Here is a 25,188-nt window from a genome sequence, read left to right on the forward strand (position 1 = left end):
TTTTATTTTATTTTATCTCCATTAATTGATTTGGTGTTAATAACAAAGAATATTAGCAAATTAAAAATTCCTTCCCTGAGAAAACTGTAAAGAATAACCTCAGTAGCCTAACAAGAACAAAAAGAAACTGATTTAAATCAGTATTAACTCCGTATTTGGTGCTTTAATTCTGTATTTGTTGCGTGCGGTTGTAATAAAATCGTGTTGTGTTCGGTAAGAAAAGGAAAATAAGTATTTAAAGTGAAATTGCTTGCAATTAAAATATGATCATGGCTTCGAAAGTGTTTTAATTTTAAAATAAAGTGTTAAATTTTGTGTAAGTGAATATTTAAATAGTTTTTATTTGCTTATTGCTCAAATCAAAGATACCGCAATGTAAATTGTTGTTTGCATTGAAATAGCAGTAGATATGTAAAGCAAATGTTTGTTATTGCGCGGGTCAATCGTTTCTCTTGAGTCTTTTCTGGTGAGAGAAAAGTTGTTCAAAGCTCAATATGTTTTGCTCCTTAATAAGGAGTCCTTATTTAAGGATTAGAATTTGTTTGAGCAGAGATGATGTGTGATTATTTTATTATGTCCTTAACTTTTTTTTACTGTATGCATACATATGTTATATGTATGGGTTATGTGTATGTATATATGTATATTGTATTATTTTTCTAATAAAACATTGTTATTATGTTTTTTTTTGATTTTATTTCATTTTATTTTAAAAATTTCTATAAATAATTTCTGTTTTCAAATTTTATTTCAGTGCAAAATTGGATATTCGTGCGTGAAGAGTAAATTTGTGTGAAAATTACGAAAATTAAATATTTAGTTTGCCTAGTTTCAATGTAAAGTAATGTTATATTGTAAAATTAGTGTTATAGAGTAAAAAGCTTAAAGCAATATTTTATTGAAAGTTTAAAAAAGATGTGAAAGTGTGTAAATGTGTTTCAAAATAAAAAGTGTGCTAAAAGTGTATTTCAGAAAAAGTGTTTGAAAATAATTTAGGTTCTTTGTAGCAAGGTTTGGCTAATGGAAGAAAAAAGTGTGTGCAGGTTTTTCATCTATAGTGATAAAAGTTTGTGGAAATAGCTTAAAAAGCTCTAAAGAATGGAATGTGCACCATATATCTTAAGCGGTGGATCATATATTTTTTGTTGATTTTTAAAGTTGAGTGTCTCAAGATACAAATATTAATAAATTTATTTTTTCCATAAATATTTTTAGTTCTTCGTGGTAGAGTAATATTAAAATATATTGCAATTACATAATTTAAACAAAATACAATACATTTATTGATAAATATCACTTTTGAAAAAATCTTAATTCCTACCGACCATGCCGCTTATAATGGAAGTTTTTGTACATAATTTAATGTATATTTGTATGAAAAAATTAAAACCAGTTAGATTTTTTAAACATTAAAAGAGTACCTAGTTTTGAAAAATTTGGGCAAATCGTAAAAAAATATAAATCTTCAGCTCTTATATAGAACACATACATTATGTTATGGGGCATTTTAAGACACAAAGTTTCTAACACCCATAAGAAAGCGTCGAAGGCCCAATAAAGTATATATAGGTATACAAAAGATCAGCGAGAAGAGCTGAGTCAATTTAGCCATGTTTGTCTCTCTGTCTGTCTGTATATACGCCAACTAGTTCCTCAATTTTTGATATATCGATTTGAAACTCTGCACATATCCTCCCAAGATACTGTTCACATGTCAGCACGGCCGATATCCAAACAGTATAGCATATAGCTGCCATACAAACTGACCGATCAAAATCAAGTTTTAGTATAAAAAACTTTTTTAAAGAGCAAGCTAACTTCCTCGAATTTCGACATAGAATATGGTACTAGGTAACACTAGAATCTCCGATCAAAATCAAGTTAAAGGTCTTTAGGGTACACCTTTTAATCTGTAATAAATGTAACTGTGAAGGGTATTATAACTTCAGTGCAGCCGAAGTTAACGTTTTTTCTTGTTTTTATTAATTATTATTATTATTTTTAAAATATATATAAGCGGAGAAACGAAAATCATTTACATATATGGAAACGGAAAAATATTAACATATCCTTTTGTTTCAATATTTCTTATATATTCACCATTGTGTATGACGTAAGGCAAATTGTCGTTCCTATGAATTATTTTACTCTGTATATTAATACCAGTGAAAGATATAGACCGATCTCACTGATCTTAGGAGGTAAGTTGTTAAATGACAGTGAAATTATGTGTCCAAAACTTTGTTGATGATGACATATATATATATATACTTTAATGTCAAAATAATAAGAGGTGAAAATATGAGAATGTTTCATGAGCATTGAGCTTGTCGGGAGGAATTTGAGTGTAATTTTTAGTCAAATATATTTTATAGCCAAATACCATATATGTATGGTATGTGTTTTATATCAATAATTTTTTGGAATTTTACGTTTCTATAAAGACAGAAGTAATTTATATAAGATGGACATGGCTATTGGCACCTTGCCTTATTTATTGTGGTATTTTGAACTAATAAAATTGAAAATTCCTATTGATTTTGGTTGCATTTTTTGTTGATGGTCATAAACGTGGTCCTCCAAATTCTTAAAAGTATTTCAAAAGTTGACAGATTTGTTTGCCATGCTTCTTATTTAAATAATGCACTATTTTATCATCATCATCTGATAAAGATTGGAAAAGTACTTTGTTTATAAAACTTTCATATAAACTTTTGAAAAGTTTTTGAAATCACTCAATATTGAAAAAAAGTGTTTTCATATTATCGCTTAAAAAATAGTAATATTTTCACACATCGTTATTAATTGAAAAGAAAATGAGATTTACGGAGAGACTTTCTGCAGTATTGACGCCAGAATGGCGCAGTCAATACATTAACTATGAGGTTAGTAAGAGTCGAATAAAATAAGCCATCCCATCATGCCGAAATAACCTCAATTATAGCAATTAAAAGATATGCTCTTATTAGCTGTTGACAATGCGCCCACCGATCAGTCAGAATTACGTGCAATCCAGTCATATCAAGCCGTTTTCGATGATAAATTCTTCGATCGCTGCGACATGGAACTACAAAAGGTCAATACATTCTTTGCCGAAAAGTTAGCTGAAGCTAAACGCAAACACGTCGCCTTAATAAGTGAAGTGAAGAGATCGCTAAGTGAAGCTGAACAACGTGGCCGAGTCTCATTACCAGATCTTTTAACAGTGCTATCAAAGAAGAAGAAAAGAGACTATCGTTTCGCGTTTAGTGAGTTATATCTCAGCCTAGTGCTACTGCAGAACTATCAATCGTTGAATCATACTGGATTTAGAAAGATCTTAAAGAAGCACGATAAGGTGTGTACGAGTTTGTAGATCATATATATCGAACTCTTATTAACTCGCTCCATGCCCATTTTCAGTTATTGCGCAATACCAAAGGCAAAGAGTGGTTTCATTCAAATGTTGATACCGCATTCTTCTTCACCAATCGTGAGATAATGAATTTAATACACGACACCGAGGATATTGTAACCAACTATTTGGAGAGTGGTGATCGACAGCGCGCCATGAAGCGTCTACGTGTACCACCGCTCGAGGATGTACACCATCCTTGGACATCTTTCCGTGTTGGGCTTTATTTGGGCGCCCTAGTGGTATTATTCTCAGCGCTTTGTATTTCACGTGAGTGCGTTGTGTATCCATGGTAGTGAGCTACTCACCAGCAAATGCCTCTTAGTTTATATGACGGATTTGGATGCGACAAATTTGGAAGCCTGTATACGTCTATTTCGCGCACCGTACTCCATCGCTATTTACTTGGCTTTAATTAGCATTAATATATATGGTTGGCGCAAAGTTGGTGTTAATCACGTGCTCATTTTCGAATTGGATCCACGTCAATATTTGACCGCAGCGCATATCATGGAGATGGCTGTCGCCTTAGCGGTAATCATTACGATTGCCATGATTGCATTCATACACTCGGCCTATTTACATACGCCACGCTTTGTCTTCCCTTTAATGCTGTTTATCATAATGGTTGCACTTCTAGTAAATCCTTTACCGATTTTGAATTATTCGGCACGAAAATGGTTCCTTAAAGTCATGGTACACCTTGAATTTAGTATTAATCACATCTTTCGCATATCTTAATACATTTTTCCGCCACTAGGGTCGCGTTATATGTGCGCCATTTTTTCACGTGGGTTTCGCCGAGTTCTGGTTGGGCGATCAGCTGAACTCTCTCGCTTATTGTCTGGTCGATTATGCGTACACGGTCTGTTTTTATTGCACCAATTTTGATTTGAACAATGCTTCTGACCCGCCTGCATGTTTGGCGCGGAATCAGCTACTTTTCCCCATAGTATTGGTGCTTCCCGCTTGGTTTCGTTTTGCTCAATGTTTACGGCGCTACCATGACACTCGCAAAGTTTTCCCGTTCATTGTGAATGCGGGCAAGTATTCGATGTCATTTCCTGTGGCATTATTCGGTTATCTTATGTGTGGCACTCGGCGTAAGTACAAGGCGATATAGTGAAGTATACTCTTGTCCTCTTGTCTTGACCTATTTTTATCTTTCTAGACTCTTATGAATATTTCTTTGACAATCCCTTTGTGTGGTTCTTTATAATATCGAACGTCGTGCAGACTGTTTATACTCTCGTTTGGGATATGATTATGGATTTTGGTGTGTTCAAGAAATTTAGCGGAGAAAATATTTTTCTACGTGATCAAATACTTTATCCGGCGGTGAGTGGGAGTGGGAGAAATATGCTTGTTATTTGATAATATTGAAAAAATAAACAGCTTTAAAGATTTTGAATCTTTGTCTGTCAGTCGCTACTTGCGAAACATTAATAGCTTGAAGTTCGGTAGGATGAGATAGTATTTGTTTTAAAAAGTTGCTTGTTTGACTTTAAAAACTTTTAGTAATCCTTATTATTATTTTTTGATTGGTCTCTTCGACACAAAAACTTTTCAATAAGACAGTACGATCTGTTTTTCGCTTCAAAATGGATGAAGCCCAATTTGTGCAATTTCTTATCGCTCTCTGAAAATTATTCACATCTATAAATATAGACATCTTAGTTCGGTCCTCTCGAGTAACCGTGATTTCTACACCAGCGATAAATTATTGAGCTATGGATCTGTTCAAGGTTAGGTCTAACTAGTACCGCCCTCTCATTAAACGATATGAATTCTTCAGCCTGCCTTTATGTACCTTTAACCAGGTCTCGAGGTCAATGATTACTTTGTTTACATTTAGCACGAGTCAATGACCTCTTTGTCGTTTATGACGCCAGAGTTTATATCTTGCCGAGGCCAATAACGCTTTTGTGTACGTTTAGCTAAGTCGACAACATTTGTCTCCATTTACCTAGGGTCAGCGACCTATTTCGTTTACATTTTATGGTCTCAATAACCATTTTGTTTTCATATGATAAGGCCAGTGACTTTTTGTATAGATTTTGCCGAGGTCAATAAACTTTGTTTACTTTTTATGTGATAAATGACCCTTTGGTTTACATTTAGCCAAGTTAACAACCTTTGTTTACATTTAGCCAGGTCACCCTTTGGTTACGTTTGGAGTCAATGAACTCTTTGTTTGCATTTAGCAGATCTTAATGACCTTTTTGTTTAAATTTTGTGGGGTCAATGACCCTTTTGTTTACATTTTATGGGATATATACGGGTTGTAAAGCCTGAACCTAACTTCATTCTAAAAACTTTGTTTCAGGGCTTCTATTACTTTGCCATAATTGAGAACTGTTTCTGTCGTATATTTTGGGCACTTAAGCTGTACATATATCAACAGGGCTATATGAATGTATTCCATAGTAATTCACTTGCCAGTGGACTGGAAATGCTTAGGTAATCTTACTTATGTGCCTTGAGTACTTGGAATGTATTTACTATATATTATATATATACATTTTTCTAGACGTTATGTCTGGAATTACTTCCGTTTGGAGAATGAACACCTTTTCAATGCTGGAAAATTTCGTGCTGTGCGCGATATATTTGTAACGCCAATTGATCCAGACGATGAGATCCAATTGCAACGGATGATGGATGAACTCGATGGCACAACTAATCGATCTTCACCTGAAAATGGTAATGCTATTGACATAAAGGAGGATTAAATGGGAAAAAGAGAAAGCTACTAAAGAGCAAGAGTGATAAAACTCTTTTAAATCGTTTAATGCGGAAGAAAACCAATTCTTCTTTATGTTCATCATATATTATTCCTAATAAATACGAAAATAATATTTTCAGTTTAATTTTTTTTATTAAAATAATCAGATCATATGAAAATCAACATAGTATATTTACGAAATATTATCTGCTACACCCGAAATCAATGCGGTGCCGCGTAATATCCAGAAATCAGGTGGACTACGACTCTCCAATAATATGGAGAGTATGAAATTGGTGGAATGGCCAGTGGTTGAGAGTACACCAGAACGTGCTTGGGTCTTATAGAGTGGCGCATCATAACGATCACCTGGTGTTAGGGACAGGCACGGTATAAAACGTACAACCGGTAAACGGCTAAAGAGTTCGCCATGTTCGGCATCGCAGAGCCCTCCCTTTTGCGAATCCCAACGTGCTGCCTCAATAAATATACCATGCACATTGACGCCAGCTTCAGTCGATTCAGGCAGCGAGCCGTAAAGTGATTCGAACTAAGAGAAAAAAAAACACAATAGAATAAAAAAAATTTCAAAATTCGTATAGTCTTAGATAACTTTAGACTCACATCCTTGCCGCTAACGCGTCGCTCAAACACCGCTTGCTGTATAATGACCCAATCGAAGATTTTAAAGTCGATCTTCAGCGAGTCAATGGGCAGCACACGTTTACGCGCGTGCGTCTGCAGTAAACCGGTGAGAAAAGATTGTGGAAAATAGAAACCGCTAATCCAATAAGAACGTGGTCCACCGTTACGCGCCCAGTTTTGTATGAATTCAATGCGACGCTGAAAATCTGTGATGTAATTTGGGAGTGGTTTGATGGAGAGAAAGCTTTTCTTAGCCCATAGATTGGGTACTACATTGGTGAGCAGAGCCTTGAAAACTTCCTCTAATTGTTCGGACATCACGACGAGACCTTTTATAGCTTTAGCGAGGTTTATGAGACTGTCGTGTACTATTTTCAAGCTAATATTATAACGATCGATCTCTTGCACCAACACAGTAGTTAACGAGGGTAGTTGTCCCTTGGCATCCAACTGAAATGTACAAAGGAAATCAGTGTAAATTTTGTTGTATTTGAAAATTTTTTGTTGTATGGAGTTTAAAATAGTATACCACTGGTAATTGGAAATGTGGAATAAAATATGAAAATTTGAACTACTCTACGCTTTCGGCTCGCATCCGATCGCCTTAACCTTGACTGAAGTCAATCAACCTCTACTAGAACCTCACTAGAATAAGTCCCGATCACTTGATATTGCACTGAAGCATATACATATATGTATTATATGTGGATGTTTTCAGAACTTCAAACGGTCTTTCGATTATCCTGATATACTACAGTCAAATCTACAACTAATAACTAACTTACAACTGTCAGCGACTCGTGTAGTTCATCACGTTTTATTTTCGTTAGCAGCACGCCTTGTATATAACGAATGACATCCAGCGCCGTCTCGTTTTCCTCCGCTTGTCCTTCGTCTGCCGCCGCGCGTGGCTGTCCCAACAACAGTGTGCTAATAAAGAAATTCGTTTCCTGCGTCTGAAAAACAATATTTGCATTTTGATTCATGCCAAAGATCTCCGGATCCTCAATAGTTGGAAAGTTCTGTACATAATGTATATATTCATCAACGGTAAATCTTTGTGGATCGCAATAGTAGGGATCACCACGCGAATATTTATAGCCTGGTTCGATAATTCTTGGTGACGAGAACGTTTTCAATACTGTTTTCAGGCAACGTTGATCCCAATAGTCAGTCACACGTCCACCCCATGTGATCTCGCCATTTATATAAAATATTGCATCCCATGGAATTTCTTCCACTTTCTGGCGATTTATGAAGAACTCCAATGTTTTTAGACCACAATCACGATCGCTTTCATTGAATTCGTACATAATATTCCAGCCGAGTGGACCGAATTTGCGACGCTCCAGGATGACCGCATGAAACATACATAGGCCAAAGACAATAGCACGCCACTTCTCATGTAATGCATGCTTTTCGAAGAAAGTTCTTTCCAAATCATTAAGTGCACCCAAAACATTGGCTTTTATGCCCTTGGGTGGTTCATTGGTTAGTTTTACAGAATTTTGTAGTACGCTGATGGGAAAGCTCTTTGTTGGCATAGACGAGAGGAATAAACGGAAATCGTCGTGTGCCTTGCTAATACCCAACGTGATGTTACGCACAATAGTTTCCATTTGACGCATCCATGATGTAGCCAAATGACAGTTCTGTAAGAATACCCAGTGGCCGAGACGCAAGCTCTTCTCAATTAAACTCTCAGCGATGGGCCCTTGTCCTTGTCCCAGTGATATTGAATAGAATTTATCCATATATTTCATTTCATCGGCAAACTTGAGAAAAGCAGCCATTGGATCTGAGCCAGTGGAGAGCACAAAGACCATTGGTGTGATGCTATTGGTATCCGCAAAACTAAGAAAGCGAAAAGATTGAGATTAATTTCAAATTTTGGTTTTAAATGCGGTACATACACAGTTTTCAGTTGACTGCCTGCCGCAGACGTTTCCGTGAAGTATTTACCAACGGTAGCCGTTAAGTATAGTACAACGTGTAGCAGAAAACGCTCGCGTCGGAAAACGCGTATAAACATGAGCTTGTGAAAAATTGTTAAACGTTTGTTCCACGTATCAACTGGTTGTTCTCTTGAGCTGGTAAAGTTGAAAACCTATAACAAAGTACATCAATACAATAGACTAACCAGCTTTACTATAGCGATAAATCACCTCTCTGGTATTGAGTATTTCCAGATAAAAAGGTTTAGTTAAGGCCGCCGGAAAGTCTTTGAAATAAGCTGGCAATTCTTCTTCCAGAAACAGGCAAGTTTCCCAGTCTTCGTCTGTTAGAGAAATATTGCTTGGCTTTTCTTTGTAAGGTACGGCGCCCACTCGACCGCGTGTCAGAAAGTTCATGTCGGCTTGCGATATACGACTCTCCTGTTTTTCGATTGCCGTCGCTAATAGAAAACTAAATATAATTTTATGATTTTCAAATAGACCACGTGAAACATTTTCGAAAATCGCCTTCAACTCATCCAGTTTTAATTGACTTATGCGCTCCTCGATTGTTTGCTTCGGATGATCTTGACGTATGACATTACAAAACACTTGTGAGAAGTACTTCAAGCTGTACTGATACATAGGATCAACATCAGCCAAACCAGCTACAACAAAGTAAAGTATAGCACCGCGTGAAGCCAGCGAACGGTATTTTTCGCGTGTGGCCGTTATGACTTTCTCTGTTTCTTCTGTATCGATGAGCCGAGTGGCAATAATTAATGAAGTTTCCTGAAAGCGAGAATGTGAGAAAAAAGTCCATAAAGAAAAGTGTGTAAAGGAGCGATTACCTTGGCATCATTGAGCGTTTCAACCAACTCCTCGTCATCCAAAATATTTCCTTGTGAGTTGTAAAGCAATTTTAGTACTTTATCCTCCAAAGCCAATAACTGTTGCTTGTCTGTGTTGATTTTGACTATCAGATCATTACGCTGAATTTCCATTGCCGGTAGTTCAATGGCTACGATATCACTATAATGTAAAAAAAAGTTAGAGTATATGTTAAAAAGAATAAGTTGACAACAGACCGTAATGTAAGTGGACATTTCACATGTACTATTTATCGCGGCAAAATTGGGGAATCTATTCTTTGAGGTTTATTTTTTATCATGACCTAAGTATGCTTTTTCAAATAACATTTACATGCCTGTCATTATTGAATCCATAAAAAATTGTATTTTTTATAAAAATGGATGAGACACCAGTTGTATCGAGCGTTTTGTGGGGACTAAGAAAAGCTAATACCTTGCTGACCGTCTCGGTTCTCAGGTTTATTTAAGAATCTCAAAGTCAGCTTTACTATTTTATGGGAAAAAGGGTCCGACAACTAATACTCATTGTCTCAAAAATGTGCAGGATTTATAGGATAACTTCGAATCCCAGACCTTGTACAATTCATTAAGAAATAATTTTTAGAGCTTACATTTTTACAGATTTTACAATGCAAAATTTTAATGCCTATGTTCAGCTTAGCATTGCAAAAATTTCTTAGTGCTTTAAACGTTGCCAACCCTAAGGACCTCACAAAAGCACCAGATCTTGTACGAACTTACGCCAGCAGTTGATCTTCCAGTCCACTCTCTGTCACCAAGAAGTTCACCAATGTCACATTAATACAAATCTCAGGCAAATAATGAGGATTCGCTAATTTCGTAGTCATGTAAAGCTTGAAGTGTGGATCGTAGTCAATGACTACATCGCCCAACTTCAAATAGACACGCCCCTCGTGCACATAAGTTTCGCGCTGTAGAATTGGACGAATAGATGGATCAATATTTTCATCGATATCTTCAAGCAACACCGGAAATCCTTGACGCACAGCATTTTCCAAAGTACGCAGTAAAGAGCCGTCAGTCATTTTGCATACTATAAGACCGCTTGCCTTTTCCATATTGCGAATCCAACGATTAGCCTGGAAATGATACACAAAGAGTCAATCTTTGACAAATAAATGTAAACAAATTATTACGCACCTGCTCTTGTGGATCAATCATTAGCGGCCAGCGCAGTGCGCGTGTAGCATAGAGACCGTTCTCAATTGAAACCGTATCTTTAGGTAGACCATCCATGGTCCATTGACGCATTTCATATGGATCGCCGAGCACTTTAAGTAAAAAGAATTCACCGCTTGAAGGTATTTGTTGCTCCTGACATTTGATAACCCATTGTGTACACATTTCGTCGCGATATTGCGTTGAAAAGGCACCAAGATAGGCGACGCAAGCCGCTGATACCAACACATCACCCGGTACACATTGTAAATCTTGTGTTAGGGTCTGCAATGAAATGGAAATGCTATAATGTGAAATAAGAAAACTTTTTAGTAAAATACCATACGGGATCATTACCTTCACAGTTTCCTTCCAACGTATTTCCTCTTCAGACAGCGCAGACGTTAGACGTCCGGCGCGATTGATGCGTCCATAAGTCAAATCTACCGCATCTTGTATAGTTTTAAATTCACGATTTTTCTCTTCCAAGTCTTCTTGCAGCGCTTGTATTTTAGCCTCAACGGCAGCTAATTCCTTTTGTTTCTGCTTGAGTACCGTCATGATGGCTTTGAGCTCAGCATCCGCCGCTTCCTTGCGCTTCAATTTCGGCTCGACCACTTTATAGACTTTAGAGAATTTATCCATAGCGATAACCCACATACAAACTGACGAGGCAACTTTGCTGACCTTTTCCAATTTCTGTAGAAGAGAAAGTAAAAAAAAATATAAGGCGAGCGAAATTTAAGAAGTTAAGTATATTTACCGCAGGCAAAAAGTCTTTGTGCTCAATATATTTCTTTAGTTTCTTGAGCACATCTTCCTTAATGTGTTCCTTATCATACTCAAAGAGACGTTTCAAGAAGTTCACATCAGCCATGATGCGTTTAGCGGAAGCCCAATCGGTTCTACAAATACGATTTTTAAATTATAAAGTCGAAATAATTTCCTATAAGGAAATCATACTTGGAGCCCATCAAAATGCAAACCGCTTCCATGGTGAACTGTACCAGAGCGGGCGGTGTAGTAAAGGACTTTAATTCATTAATATCTGCTTTAGTCAAGTTCTTTAACGCTTCATCGGCGTCACGTAAGGCGGGCATAGCGATTTCCAAATCTTTATTAGCATCATCTGAGATCACTTTGCAAACGGCAGCCTTCTCTTTCGCTACATTCTCATCACGCATAACCCCCTCTTTTACTTGATCGGCTTGTTTCGTGTCGAAGTTCAGACGATCAACCAATTGTTTCATGATAGCAGACTTTTCGTCTAATTGTGGCACCATAACCTCCAGTTCTTTTTGCATTACAGCAATCTGTGAAGAGTGTTGATGGGGAAAAATTAATGATAGAAATTGAAATGTTGTGTCTTTACTAAGCGGAAGCTTACAATGTCATTAGTCGCCAAAATTTTATTCAAGCCATTGGCAATACGTTTTCGTTTAGCGATTATCTCATCGGATTTAACCTTTAATAAATTTTGATACAGCTTCAGCAGTTCCAAATAACTGCTTGGTGTGGTGTAGTAATGTCGCTTCATTTCCTTGTAAAAGCGTACCGAAGCTTCTTCAACAGTCTGTGGGGAAAAGATAAATGTAATCGATTAAAAACATTGTAGTGATTTCGAAGATGGAACTCCAGAGGTGCGATGGTAGGTTATTATTTTTAATGTAGTAAATTTGTCAGGTGAATAATTTTAGGATTTGGAATCATGATAGGTTCAGTCCAACCCATTACGGAAGATTTCGAAATTTACCATATAAGGACAGAAAAAGGTTTAAATATGATCTCTTAGACTCCGAGCCCCATTCCTGTTTAATGAACTAGTCTTCAGAGCTTTTGAAGATAATGTACCATAATTTTCAAAATTAGAAAGTTTGTAAAGTCAGCCTTACAACAGAACTTTCTGAAGCGATCCAGCATTGCAAACGTATTAAAATTATTAAAATCCTAAATATTTTTATAAATTTAATTGAAAATTCACTTACTTTGTGCATAAAGACCGTAGTGCTTGCCAAGGCGACACGATCTTTTTTATCACGCGCAATATCTTGTAACACGCCCAAAGCCACAGAATATAAAGCCTCCGTAGGCCAATTTGAGAACCAATCAATGGTAGTGCAGTTGACTAATGAGGGAAACATGCGACAACGCCGACGAAACGCGTCACCAACCGGACTCATAGAGAGCACTACATGTAGATTATTGCGTACGCGATTGATGAAAAATTTATAGATTTCATCACGACTACAACCCTATAAAGATAGCAGAAAATACTCTTAATAATATGACTCAAAAATAATCCAAAGATAAATATACCCCAGCCATTGCGGCATTACAAGCTTCGCGTGCATCTAGTATTACTTTCTCATAGTCGTCACCTTCAAAGAGATTCGGCACCTCACCCGAATTAAGCATATTGTTTATATCTTCTAAGAACTCTTCTTCGACAATTTGGGTGTCGATCATTAAGAAGACTACCGGGTTGTTTTCAATCTGGAAAAAATGTATACTCATGGATTAGTAGTTAAAAGATTTTATACAACATTAGTAACTCACGCCCGCAAAACGATAGATGAGTCTTAGATCCTCATGAAATCCATTTATATCATAGTTTCGTTTCAATTCGATTTGCAAACATTTATACTCATTAACATGGGCAGCGAGCCGCGTTAAAGATTGCTTACCCATGCCAGCCACACCCACTAACAAACCATAACCGCGATCACTACGCAGCAAGCGTGCTAAACGCACAGTGTGCTCCAAAGCATCCTGAAAGAGTATCAAACGCATACTCTTACCAGTCATCGAGTTGTAATCCTCAATGTAGTCGTTGAGAATGCTCTCCAACTTCTTATGATCACTGATCTCTTCATAGATGCGTTCGTTTTTGGGCTTACCAAATACCATGAAATCACCGAATAGTATAGGTGGTTCGTCTTTCTTTAAAACTTCTCTATTGAAATGTTTCAAACAAACTTCATGCATTATATTATTAAATATGCCCTTATCCTCATCGTTGATCAAACGATCGTGAAAGACACGTGTTGTCTCATGAAAGAAAAGGCGCAGAATTTGTATTTCTTGATTGTAGTGCGTATTGCTCGCTTGTAGAATACCCTGTACACATTTGGATAAATCTCTCAAATTAAATATATAATGAGATTTATCAGGGGTTGGCAACATTTCGTTGGCAATTCTCGAGTAAACATCGACACAAGCGTTGACTATTGGTATGGAGAGTGGACGTATGACAGATGAGAAGGAGTCCAGAAAGCTATAAAAAAAAGTTTCGTGTAGAAAAATACTAAAAAATTAAGAACCACGATAAAATAATACTCACCCTGTAAGTATTCCAGCGAATATAGTTGTCAAGGTGTCGTTATTCGGTTTAGGCAGTGAGAACAGCGCGAAGTGTCGTACATAGCTGCGGAATGTGCAAGGTTTAATGAGAATACTTGGCAAGACTAGTTTTATTTACCGTGGCGTAAGAGGATTTCGTCCACCACCTGGTGGTGCGCAGGCACAACCAAGTACCACATCCAATATCTCCTTCCAGAAGAGCTTTTCACGATCGTATAAACCTTTGAAATCTAAAAATTGCCTATCAAAAAAAAAATGTTTGTAGAATAACAAGAATTTTGAGAAATGTGCTTCCCTCTTACCTCAAGAGCTCAATTGCTGGTTGACTGCCGTACGTATCCAACTTGGGCATATTCACATCGTCTATGAAAACGATCACCATTTTGCCAAAAGGTGCACTGAGCTGTGTACGCTTTCGTTTTTCCAATTGAGCCTCAACCATTTCCTGGGTCCGCAAGCTGCCCGTTTGTGCTGAGAAATTAAGCAGCACTGGCACTATGTTGCCTTTTGATAGTTTCTTTAGTACTGAGATAGCAAGGACAGATTTGCCGACACCTGTGTCACCCGTAAACATAACGGGGAATCTGCGCATGAAAAGCAACTCTGACACATAGCTAAAGCATATGAAGAAATTGAATATTTTTAATTAAACATTGGGAACAAGAACTATATCTCTACAATAAGTACCGAATTTGTTATATTTGATAGCTCTCAACTTACCCATACTTGGTAGTGTCAACAGTTGGTACTTGCATATCGAAATATTTCATTTCAGGATCAAAAACAAATTTATCAATTATGGCATTCCAATTTTCCCACCTCATGGTCTCCATACTGATATAGTAATCCCAGAGTGTGCCAGGAGGAAAGCTGAATTCGTAGGAGATTATTCATTAAAAACTGACTTTAAAACTAATGCCTATCAACTTACCCAAAGTTCGGATCATCTGCCACAATTTCTCTAATCTTTCGTTCGAAACCGTCCTTCTCGGCGTCTTTGAAGTTGGAAGCCACCGCCCATAGAACAGACCAACCAAACATTTTACTCAGAAGCGGTCTATACTCATTCTGCGTGCTATTAATCCACTTCTTCTGCTCGATCAGAGAAGCCAATAGTTCACAGAGTAGACAAACCTTGGCACTTGTAACCTGATGAATCATGTAGGTACCATATTTGTTGGCCCATTTCAATTTCTTATCGAAATATTTGATAAAAAGCGAGTAGAGAAATTCCATTTGTTCAGCGGTAAGTTTACTCTGAGCATCGCTTGCTTTCCACGAATCGACTAAGGGCAGCCAACCCAAATCATCGGGATCAACATAAACCATGCCACAACGTGAAACTGTAGCAGGTGAGGCTTGTGCTAAATCTTGTACCTCGAAAACCATATGTACCCACGAGGTTAATTTTATGCGTTCGGAGTTCGCTAGGCACAACATTTTATTGTCGTCCAGTACGGTATTTAAATTTTCAATCCACACAGCATCGACGGGACCATCGCATATGATCCACTGATGTATTTCCTCTGCGTGGTAGAAAAGCATGAGTTTATGATACATTTGTTATATAAGCTTTAGACTATTTTACCTTCACAATTCACTGCCGTACGCACTGCCAAGCCTAGTAAACCGTCTTGCCATTCAAGCGTCTTTGAATCCACATAACCATACAACTCATTAATATGTACCGCTTTTGGGTTCATAGTTTGCATGGTGACTGGCCGAAAGTAGGGACCTGGAATCTCATTCTCATACAAATAATTCAATGCAAAAGCCAAATTGTGGAGTACTGCCGTTTTACCGCCACCTGTCGGCCCCACTAACATGACACCCCAGCGTACACACATTGTCTCATATAACTGTATGCCTTTACGTAGCGTGATTGCCACTGGTTGTAGATTTTTTAACTTAAGACCCTCGATCATACCTTTCTCCAAATCTGGATGTGATGAATCCGGCAATTCGACACCCGGAAACAAATCGCTAAGTATACCACGAAAGAGGCCGGCATCCTCAGCCAAAAACTTCGGTATATTCGAGTCACGCAGTGCGGCGATTAGTGTTATATCTTCACTTTGATCAGGCGCGGCACGTTTCAAAGCGCCTGCCATGACCAATACCGACTTAACCGCACGCATGCCGAAATCGTAGTGATTCTGCTGACTGAGCTGCTCGCTGCACAGCTTGTACATTTGCACCATCTTATGTGCGAGAATTTTCGGATATTCGAAACCCTCTGAGTATAAAATAACCTCAGATATAAGTGCGTAATCCGGCACCATCATAGACATGGGACGGAAGAGCGCCTTTAGATTATCGGGCAACTCTGTGCGTCCGGCATAGCCAGGATTCATGGTGATAAAAACGGCGCAAGATTTATTCAGCTTAATCTCACGTCCCTCAAAGATGAAACTGCGAAGGGTTAAAGCTCATTACTACATGTAACTAAGATCTATACCGAGACACATTCTTACCGTTTAGCATTTATTACTTTGGCATTTCGTATAGTAATCAATTGCTGCGCAATGACGGATAATACTTCGATATCAATACGATTGAATTCGTCAAAGCAACACCAAGCGCCACATTGCGCCAAACCAGAGAAGAAGCGTCCCATCATTTTATAGTCTAGGCCCTCAGAGCAATTGAAGACAACACATTGTTTGGCCACTGCTTTGGCTAAATCCTTGGTTGTTTCCGTTTTACCCGTACCTGCTGGTCCCGCCGGTGCCCCACCCAAGTCCATTTGTAAAGCACCCATCAAGCAGAGGTAACAGCGATCTGTTAGTGGTGTTAGTACTAGTACACCACCAGCACCCAGGTATTCATAGTAATATGGTATATTGGCAGATGCCATGCGTGTATAGACGCTGTCGGTGTCAAAGCTCCAGTAGAAACGCAACATCTTCAGCCAGTTGAAGTCAGTGCTAAGGAAGAAAAACTCTATTAATATTGATATATTTTTGCGGTTAAAAAATATATTCTGCAAAGTGATTGTGGTCTTAACATAAATTCGAACAAAGGTCTGAGAAGTTTACCCCACAATAAAGTGGGAAATGGGATAGTGTCTAATACAAAAACTAAGTGTAGAAAGCTTAAGATGTTTCTAATTGATGTTCTAAATATTAAAAAGTAAAATCACGGATTTTAGGAGGACTACTTAATTTCATTCCTCATATTCAATATTCTTAACGATGTGCAAAAACTCACTTTTTCGTTACTTCCTTATCAATTAAAAGTGTTACCGAATCCTTGGCATGCACATCGATTGTTATGAGCGCACAAAGTACTTTACGCAGCAAAGAAGTTATATCCTTTCGAGTTAGAGCCGCTAAGGCAGCTAAGTTTTTGAAACATTTCTTTTCAAATTCTTTCATTTTTTTGACCTTGAAGGATGGATCCGCTCTTGGGCTATCCAAAATAAAATGAACATCGGCAGCCCATTGTTGCTGGGATATAGTTAATACTACCTGATTTGGATGGTCTGAAAAGAAGATTTTTTTTTTTAAATTTTAAAATTTCAAAATCGAAAACAAATTGTTACCCTGAAACCACTCATCACGCTCCTTAGCCGGATAACATTGATAACCGAAGCGCATATATCGCTTGACGGCAATAAACATTGCCTCTTCGACCTTGCTAAGCCACTCTTCCACGGCACCGCGTGCTTTTAGACCTTTACCGAAGAGCAGCTTTTCACCTTCAGGCGAAATGAAGGCAATAATATCATTGGTTGATATCATTTTGCCACCATCGCCGCTCTCCTTCTGACCGAACTCCAGCCGATAGATGGCGTCAAAACATTTGCGTAAGTGCGGCTGAACAGCCTGTGGCACACGTGTCTGCGCTAAAATCTCGAGCAGCTCATCATTGGATAAGAAGTAGAACCTGAAATTAGAAGGATAAAATAAAATATTATAACCCTAAAAAAATTAGAAAATTTATATTACCTTGGGAAGACCACACGCTTCACTTCGAGATACGCCTCCAGACCGTGGCTAATCAAGTCTAGCAGTCGGTTATTTTCATTAATTTCATCGAACGTATTGCGATCGGTCATTACAGGCAACGCTAACGCAACCTTTTTCGCATTACGCATAATAGTTTTGAAGCTTTTGTCGACAGTGAAAAACATTTTCGCCTCTTGCGGCAACTGACGTTGTATATCGGGAGAGGAGAATATCGCTTCCAAGTATATCCATGTTGTTTGACAATTCAACCAGACCTCTTTGCATGGAAATAAAGAGTAAATTAGTAGATGCATAAATAAAGAAGCGCATGTCAAATTTCAAAGGAAACGATAAGGTTAGAGAGAGGGAATTAAACCTAGTTGCTTCTCATTTTCATGAAAGGAATAATGGTAGTTATATTATTTAATGGCCTTACGTGTCTATCTCTTTTAGTCTATATATATAGGACTGAGATCAGCAAGGTAGTAAAAATCTAAATTTTAAAGATCTTATATTTTTACCTAACATCTCGTTAAACAATTCCATCAGCTCGATCCACTCTTCAACTTTGGATTTTATCGGTCCGACAAACTTGGAAGCAGCTATTGTATTGATGTTCACTGTCGAATCATCCAAGATTACTTGCAATTCCTCCGTTCCGGCAAGTATGAATACGTCCTTTTGATCGTGATGGTTGACGATCGCCAATTCCGTTTCCTTCCAAATATTTTCAATAGTTTTCAGCATTGCTTCGAGTTGCGACTCGCCGGTAGCCTGTGATGAAATTTCCATCAGTATAGCGGCTTTCTCGGGTTCGAAGGCGCCAGCTGCCTCATATGTGGCTATACGTATGCCCTCTTCTTGAAATACGCGTATATTCAGTGCAGTCTCTATATCGTTCCAATGACGCTATGTTTAAAAGAAAATTATATTTGAAATGTTATATCGATACAGAATTAAAAAACGTGAATTTACCGCCTTTAAGTTGGGATTTCGTAAGAAACCAATTACTGGCAGCTTTTGTCTAAACTCTTCGGCAGAGTTTTTCATTTTGGGTACTATATTGTTCGGTGGTAAATATTTCTCGAATTGCAGACAGTTTTTAATTATTTTCATATTCAAATTATTCATATCTTCCACATTTAAGTTATTGAATTCGGTATCGACCCAAGTATCTAAAGCGGCAAACCATTCGTCTAGGGATTGCCATAAATTGGTGCGTAGACGGATTTCTTGGAATGTATTGTCCATTTCGAAAAATTGCGATATGTCAATCTGTGTTTAAGAGTAATAGGAGTCAGCTTCAATTTCATAGATTTTTTATAACTCTGCTTCCATTACCTTGAACTCCTTTTGATAGCCAATATATTCTTCAGCACGCTCTTTACAGTCGCTAAGCCGCTTGAACAAGTCGTCCAACATGCTCTTTGCTTTGGCACTGCCGGTTTGTAACTGTTTATGAGAATAGAAACCAATTTAGGCTATTCAAAAAGCTCTAAAAATTATTTCCTCCTGCTAACTTACATCTAATAGTTCAGGGACTTGCACCGAGAGCGCTATTTCATGTATCTCTTGATACAATATCTCAATATCGGCTAGCATGCGTTCGTCTAACTGTTTTATGAAATCGGATCGCTTCGCTTGTGCCTCCTTCAGCATATCATAACCTCTATTCACCAGATCTTCGCAATCCATATAGTCTTCGCGCCTCTCATCATCGCATGGTATTTCGAATTCTTTAATGATCATGAAGAGATCATGCGCATAGTCGATATCCGCGAAAAGCTTTGTAAAATCTTCATCAATACGCTCTAGCATACGTATATGTTCGACAATTTCCAAAGTGGTTTCTGGTTCGGTGCGTATGAGACTGATGACATCATGTGCCTCTTGAGTAATACGATCTACCTCGTCGGCAGCTAGTCTGTAAAATATTGTAGAATTGTTAGTCGATTCAGACTAAACTGAATCTAGATAATCTGTGTTTCAGAGCTGCAAGATATCGCAAAATTCTTAAGTAATATTTCAGTGGTTAAAATTTCACTAGAGATTAGTATCCACATCTTTTTTGGCTGTTGATTCTGTACTTACTTTGGTATATAAGTGGCAAGTACATTTGTTAGACTATGACAGATCGGGGTAACGGTTTCCTTGAAGCTCGATTGGGTCAACTTTAAGAGCCCTAAATTAACTACTGATAATATGCCATCCAAAGCGCGTACATTATTGCAGTAACGATTACAGTAAGCTCTCAATGCATCCAAATCTGAAGCATAAAATATGAATTGGATCAAAGAAACAAAATAATTTTAGAAAATACCAACCTCGCTCCGATGTAAGCAACTTCGGATCTGTCGTCATATCTATTTCATAATTGGTGCGTATATTTTCGAAACGTTCGGCATAGAGCATTGCCTTTTCATATGCGTTGCGAATGTAAGCGAATATAAGTTTGCTGAGAGAAAGATAATTTGATTATTTAATATTTAACATTATGTACAGGGAAATACTCACCGATCGGTTTGTAATTGAACATCGGTGCGTAAGAGAAAGTTCAAATCTGGTGCGGTCATTGCTAAGCGTTCCTCCTGTCGGCCCATGATAGAAGGTCTTAAATATATATCAGATGATTGAGCGAGAAAAACGGAGTAATAGAAAGAAAGAGATTGTGAGAAAAAGAGAGCCACAGTGAAGAGAAATCAATTGTATAAATTACATACTCTGTATATTGGTTAAAAAGTTTGTCATCCGTATAGTTTTCCATTTCGGTAACTGTCTCCAAAATCAACGAAGATATACGTTGGAAAATGTGCTTCAGCACCTCTCTGTGAACAAAAAATCAAAAGTTAAATTATTAAAATAAATATATTACTAGAGTGCTTTTTTTTTTACTCGGAGGGGTCCACATCAATACGATCCGTTAGCATATAAAGCTCAGCGACGAAGAATGGATTCTATAATAAGAGAAGACTATATGAATACCCGTTTCATCTGAGTTAATTTGTATTGTAGTACCGCTGGTATACTTTCCGGCCGCGGCACTTCGATTTGTTCATCTAGCCTTTGGTTCTCTTGCAGTTCTTCCATAGTTGGTGCGATTTTGTGATGCATCGCCATTGATTCAACCAATGCACGAAAGCTCTTTGCGGTCAGCTGATGTAACATATGATACATTAAATTGTCACAATAGCTGAGAAAGCTGAAAAATTAATTCGAAAGAAGGTTTTAGATTTCTAATTTTCAAGATGAGTGTCACAAGAATAATATAACCGGTCCCAAAAAAAAGGAACTTGCACTTCTCAACTTACTATTAAATTGATTTCAAAATGAAAAAGTATTTCATCAAATACAATTTCCTAAACTTACTTAGAGAGCATTTTGCAAAAATTCCGCTTCTTCGCACGGTCCGTAAAATTCATGGCTTCTTTCATTTTCTTAATAGATGGAAAGAAATTGATTTCGTCCGTGGGGAAGAAACCACGTTGAACTATGGCTGCAGTGCAGGCTTCAACTGGGGTCATCGAGAAAACCAAAATTAAATAAAATTAATATTAATTTTCACATTTCGGTATACGAAAACTCACATAACGTCGTCTTGGAACGATCGTGGAACTCGCGCAGTGTCGATTTCATGCGTTCATATACGCGCATTTGCGTCTCCAGAAAATAAAATGGATGCCATTCTTCGATGACTGAAATTTTAATTAAAATAACGGTACAAATAATAACTAAAAACAGTTATGAAATATTACCTGCGACATTAAGAAAGGACAACTTGTTCAACTGTACAATGTCGGCGCGAAACTGTAGAATCGCCTTGGCTAGTGGTGGTATCGCAATGAAAAGATGCTCCCTCAAGTAATTCCGTGCATCATTCTGCTTACGCCATTTCACTGTCTTCTCCCAGACCTTGAAACCCTTCCACACGCGAAACACGGCAAAACTATGTATCTTTATGATACTCAAAAATTGTTGAAACTCTTGTTGCCATTGCGTGAGTGGCGTGAAAAAGTTCTCAGACAAATGCCAATAGGTAACGCCATGTCGGCTCATCGTGAAGTATTGGTGTTTATTCGGTAAATCTGCATACTCCACTTGCCTGTTGGTATGAGGTTGGAAATATAAATGATTTATGGTTTGGAAAGAATTATGCAACATTAAAATGAGGACAAAGTGGAACTGGTGCGAAAATTTCAATTTAAGAGGTCACAAAAGCTGTCTAATCATGCCTGTAGTTGATAACTTTTAAGTTCGAAGTTTAAGATAATGGCTGCAGAAAAAGTAACGCCATCTAAATTTATTATACTAATATAATATTTGGTAATCTCTATTCGCAAAAACGTGAAATGTCTCAAGATTGCACACTTTTGACTTAGAAATCTCAAAATGCTTTAAAAACCCATTATAGTCTCAACTATACTTTCGAAATATCAGGAAGTGTAAGAGAAAACTTCAAAAATTTGTTTTCTATCAGCCTTTAATTTCTTAAATAATCTTATCTAGTTATTTTCATGTGCTATATAAAAATATGATTCCTAAATATCCTAGCGGTTCCGCAGATGTTCTTGAGATAACCGACGTACCAAATCAAAGATTTACTATAAAATAAAGCGCATATTTCTCTATAAATTTTACAGGAAAAAGGCGCTTGTTGCACATAATTTATATGCATCCTAAATGTAGGCAACATTTTATGTTTATATATTCACACAAAAAAGGCATTGAAGTAATTTTTAATTTGAAAAAAAAATATATATATCAATCTGCATCTGAATGTCTCGCCGCCGAAATATATTTTCACCACAAACGATATTTCATTCTTTGCAAATACAACACTACTCACATCAAACTGTAGGGCGTGAAATATTCACTGGATTTGCTGAGCATATAAGTCAAATAGATGAAGCGGTCATCAGGATATTCGCGCGCGCGATTAATCAGTTTATTCAAATCCGGTATAAGAGATGCACCTGTCTTCATGGCGACCGTTGGACGTGATGTTTTGTTGTCTATGGCGCTTGCACGTCTGCTGACTTGCGGCAAATTGGCATGAAATGTCGCCTTCTTCCCCAATAACGGTGCATATCGTATTTGCATTTCTTTCGCTTGCGAGCGCAACTTTTCCATTTTCTTGCGATCCATGATTTGCAGTCTTCCGTTTTTATATTCCTTTATATATTGCTGTTGCAAATATTTGTCGTATATTTCTATATTTATTCGATTTTTCTTCAATTCGTCGTATATCTATATATTTTCACAATTTTTCTTCAATGAAGAATAATTCTCTTTTTTTCTGAAAACCGAAAATTATCAAAATTCAATTTTCGTGTAAGTAGTACAGTGGCTTTCAGTGTAAAATATTCTGTACATTGAAAGTGATTTTTTACAATTGCTTTCAGTGAAAAAAATTATTTCTGAAATGAAAGTGAACAATTTCTTTCCATGTTGCCTTACTTTCATTGTTCACCTCGTTTTATTGGGTACGCCATGGCAACATTGATGTTGTGAGGCACCTGTTGCATGTTTATTTATATTTTTGTTTACGAATTTTTGTTTATTTTTCTGAAAATTTCATTTATTGTTTATATTTTGATGTCACTTAAGACATTGTCATAGTAACGGAAGTTTGTTTAATTTGCTTTTTGGATTTCTATTTTTGGCATTTGCTCGAAATGTTTTTTATTAAGTTTTGTAGTTTTGCGGGTTCCCGGAAATTCTATGCAGATACTTTTGTATTTTTAATTAACATGATTCCTGAGATTCTACAACCTTTTAAGTTGGTGTAATTTATTTGTGTTAATATTAAGAAAGATTTCTTTCATATTTAATTTTATAATTTTGGAACTTTGTGGTGGAAAGGATAGTTTTATATTCAACCCACTAATACACTTGTATGTAGACGTTATTAATAGTTAATATATTTTGTTCCGCCTTTCCATCAAATTATAATTGTGTACCATAATTATACAGTCAGCTGAAAATCTAGGAAGGTTCGGTATGAGAGGTTATATCATGTTCCCACAAAAAAGTTTAATTGATTATATTACATTTAATATATTCATTCATCTATACTGTTATCACTGCCGTTGGAGATTTATAAAACAGCTGTTTTAGCTTATCGAAGCTGGCATTTTTTTCCCTACAACTCTATTGGATCGACTTCGGCAGCCTCACTTAACATTACTCCCCTTTTTTATATTGTACTATTTTCTGCCATTTTCTCTTACTTACCTGATATTGCTTTGATTTTTTTACTATTATTTGTTTATTTAATTTTTTCACTTCGACAGTTTACATATAGTCTGGGTAATGTGATAAATTTCCGTACTAACAAACAGATGGCGCTAAATCATAGTCGCCCAAGGAGATTTAGAGTAGAGCCCAGGTGTAGTACTTGTTATCCAAGTGTTGGATAAAATTTCCTTAATGCCCTTATAGTTGGATATGGAGGTCTATCTCTGTTGTCCTAGTTACTCAAATTGACAGTTATTCCTATACCGTGTTTTTACCCTTACATAAAAAAAATTAAAACTGGGGGCAATAAATTCAACAATGTTGACGAAAAACCTTCAACGCTACTTGAACGTTTCAATAACTGATTGCTTTATGAAATAGTAGGGTTTATGATTTTGGAAATCGAAAAAGGGGAAAAGAACCGGCCAAATCTACTGCAAAGCGGAATATCAATTGCGCCAAAGTCATGCTCTGTATTTAGTGGAATAAACAAGTGCAATATTATGAGCTTTTGAAACCGGGTGACACCGAGTGATTTCTCAAAAATGTTCAGAATTCGCAATTACGCACGAGCCAATCAAAATGTTATAGATTCCGTTGAGCAATACTTTAAATAAAACTACATGTTTTTCTTAATTAAACGCGCATATTTGAAAAAAATAACCGAACGAATATAGATTCAAAGGTTATTGATGAACAGGTTGAACTTTGTTTCATTTAAGCTCTTTCTAAGTGTGTTACAAGTACTTTTTTTCTAACACTGAAATACAATATTTCACTGATCGTAGTAAGGAGGTGGCCTTATTCGTCAACATAACATTACTGTATATGCCACTACTTTCATTTATCTGAGATTGAGTTTAATTAGTAACACATTCAGTGTACTGATGGTCTC

At 37.0% G+C, this 25,188-nt stretch overlaps 2 protein-coding genes across 2 annotated transcripts; one reads left to right on the forward strand and one right to left on the reverse strand.

Moving 5' to 3' along the window:
- The first annotated feature begins 2,806 nt into the window (after positions 1-2,806).
- On the forward strand, positions 2,807-6,225 carry LOC106615662 (solute carrier family 53 member 1). Its single transcript, XM_014231978.3, has 8 exons — positions 2,807-2,885; positions 2,945-3,337; positions 3,403-3,664; positions 3,720-4,090; positions 4,155-4,497; positions 4,566-4,732; positions 5,721-5,854; positions 5,925-6,225. The coding sequence occupies exons 1-8, from the start codon at positions 2,817-2,819 to the stop codon at positions 6,124-6,126; spliced, it is 1,941 nt and encodes a 646-aa protein (XP_014087453.2). The 5' UTR covers positions 2,807-2,816; the 3' UTR covers positions 6,127-6,225.
- Positions 6,226-6,252: 27 nt separating this feature from the next.
- On the reverse strand, positions 6,253-23,310 carry Dhc16F (Dynein heavy chain at 16F). Its single transcript, XM_014231977.3, has 39 exons — positions 22,903-23,310; positions 21,812-22,158; positions 21,644-21,751; positions 21,426-21,570; positions 21,075-21,258; positions 20,952-21,013; positions 20,780-20,884; positions 20,574-20,669; positions 20,384-20,514; positions 20,151-20,325; positions 19,584-19,983; positions 19,401-19,511; positions 19,035-19,334; positions 18,581-18,968; positions 18,060-18,336; positions 17,654-17,997; positions 17,320-17,593; positions 16,584-17,036; positions 15,698-16,521; positions 15,041-15,635; positions 14,830-14,979; positions 14,412-14,723; positions 14,228-14,350; positions 14,090-14,173; positions 13,306-14,023; positions 13,066-13,242; positions 12,735-13,001; positions 12,137-12,322; positions 11,713-12,062; positions 11,513-11,654; positions 11,107-11,448; positions 10,732-11,034; positions 10,312-10,670; positions 9,550-9,730; positions 8,930-9,490; positions 8,678-8,871; positions 7,550-8,618; positions 6,744-7,214; positions 6,253-6,669 (listed from the first exon to the last, which is right to left on the reverse strand). The coding sequence occupies exons 1-39, from the start codon at positions 23,199-23,201 to the stop codon at positions 6,313-6,315; spliced, it is 11,964 nt and encodes a 3,987-aa protein (XP_014087452.2). The 5' UTR covers positions 23,202-23,310; the 3' UTR covers positions 6,253-6,312.
- Between the last annotated feature and the right edge of the window lie 1,878 nt (positions 23,311-25,188).

This window comes from Bactrocera oleae, chromosome 5 (assembly GCF_042242935.1).
Source record: "Bactrocera oleae isolate idBacOlea1 chromosome 5, idBacOlea1, whole genome shotgun sequence".
Classification (NCBI taxonomy): domain Eukaryota; kingdom Metazoa; phylum Arthropoda; class Insecta; order Diptera; family Tephritidae; genus Bactrocera; species Bactrocera oleae.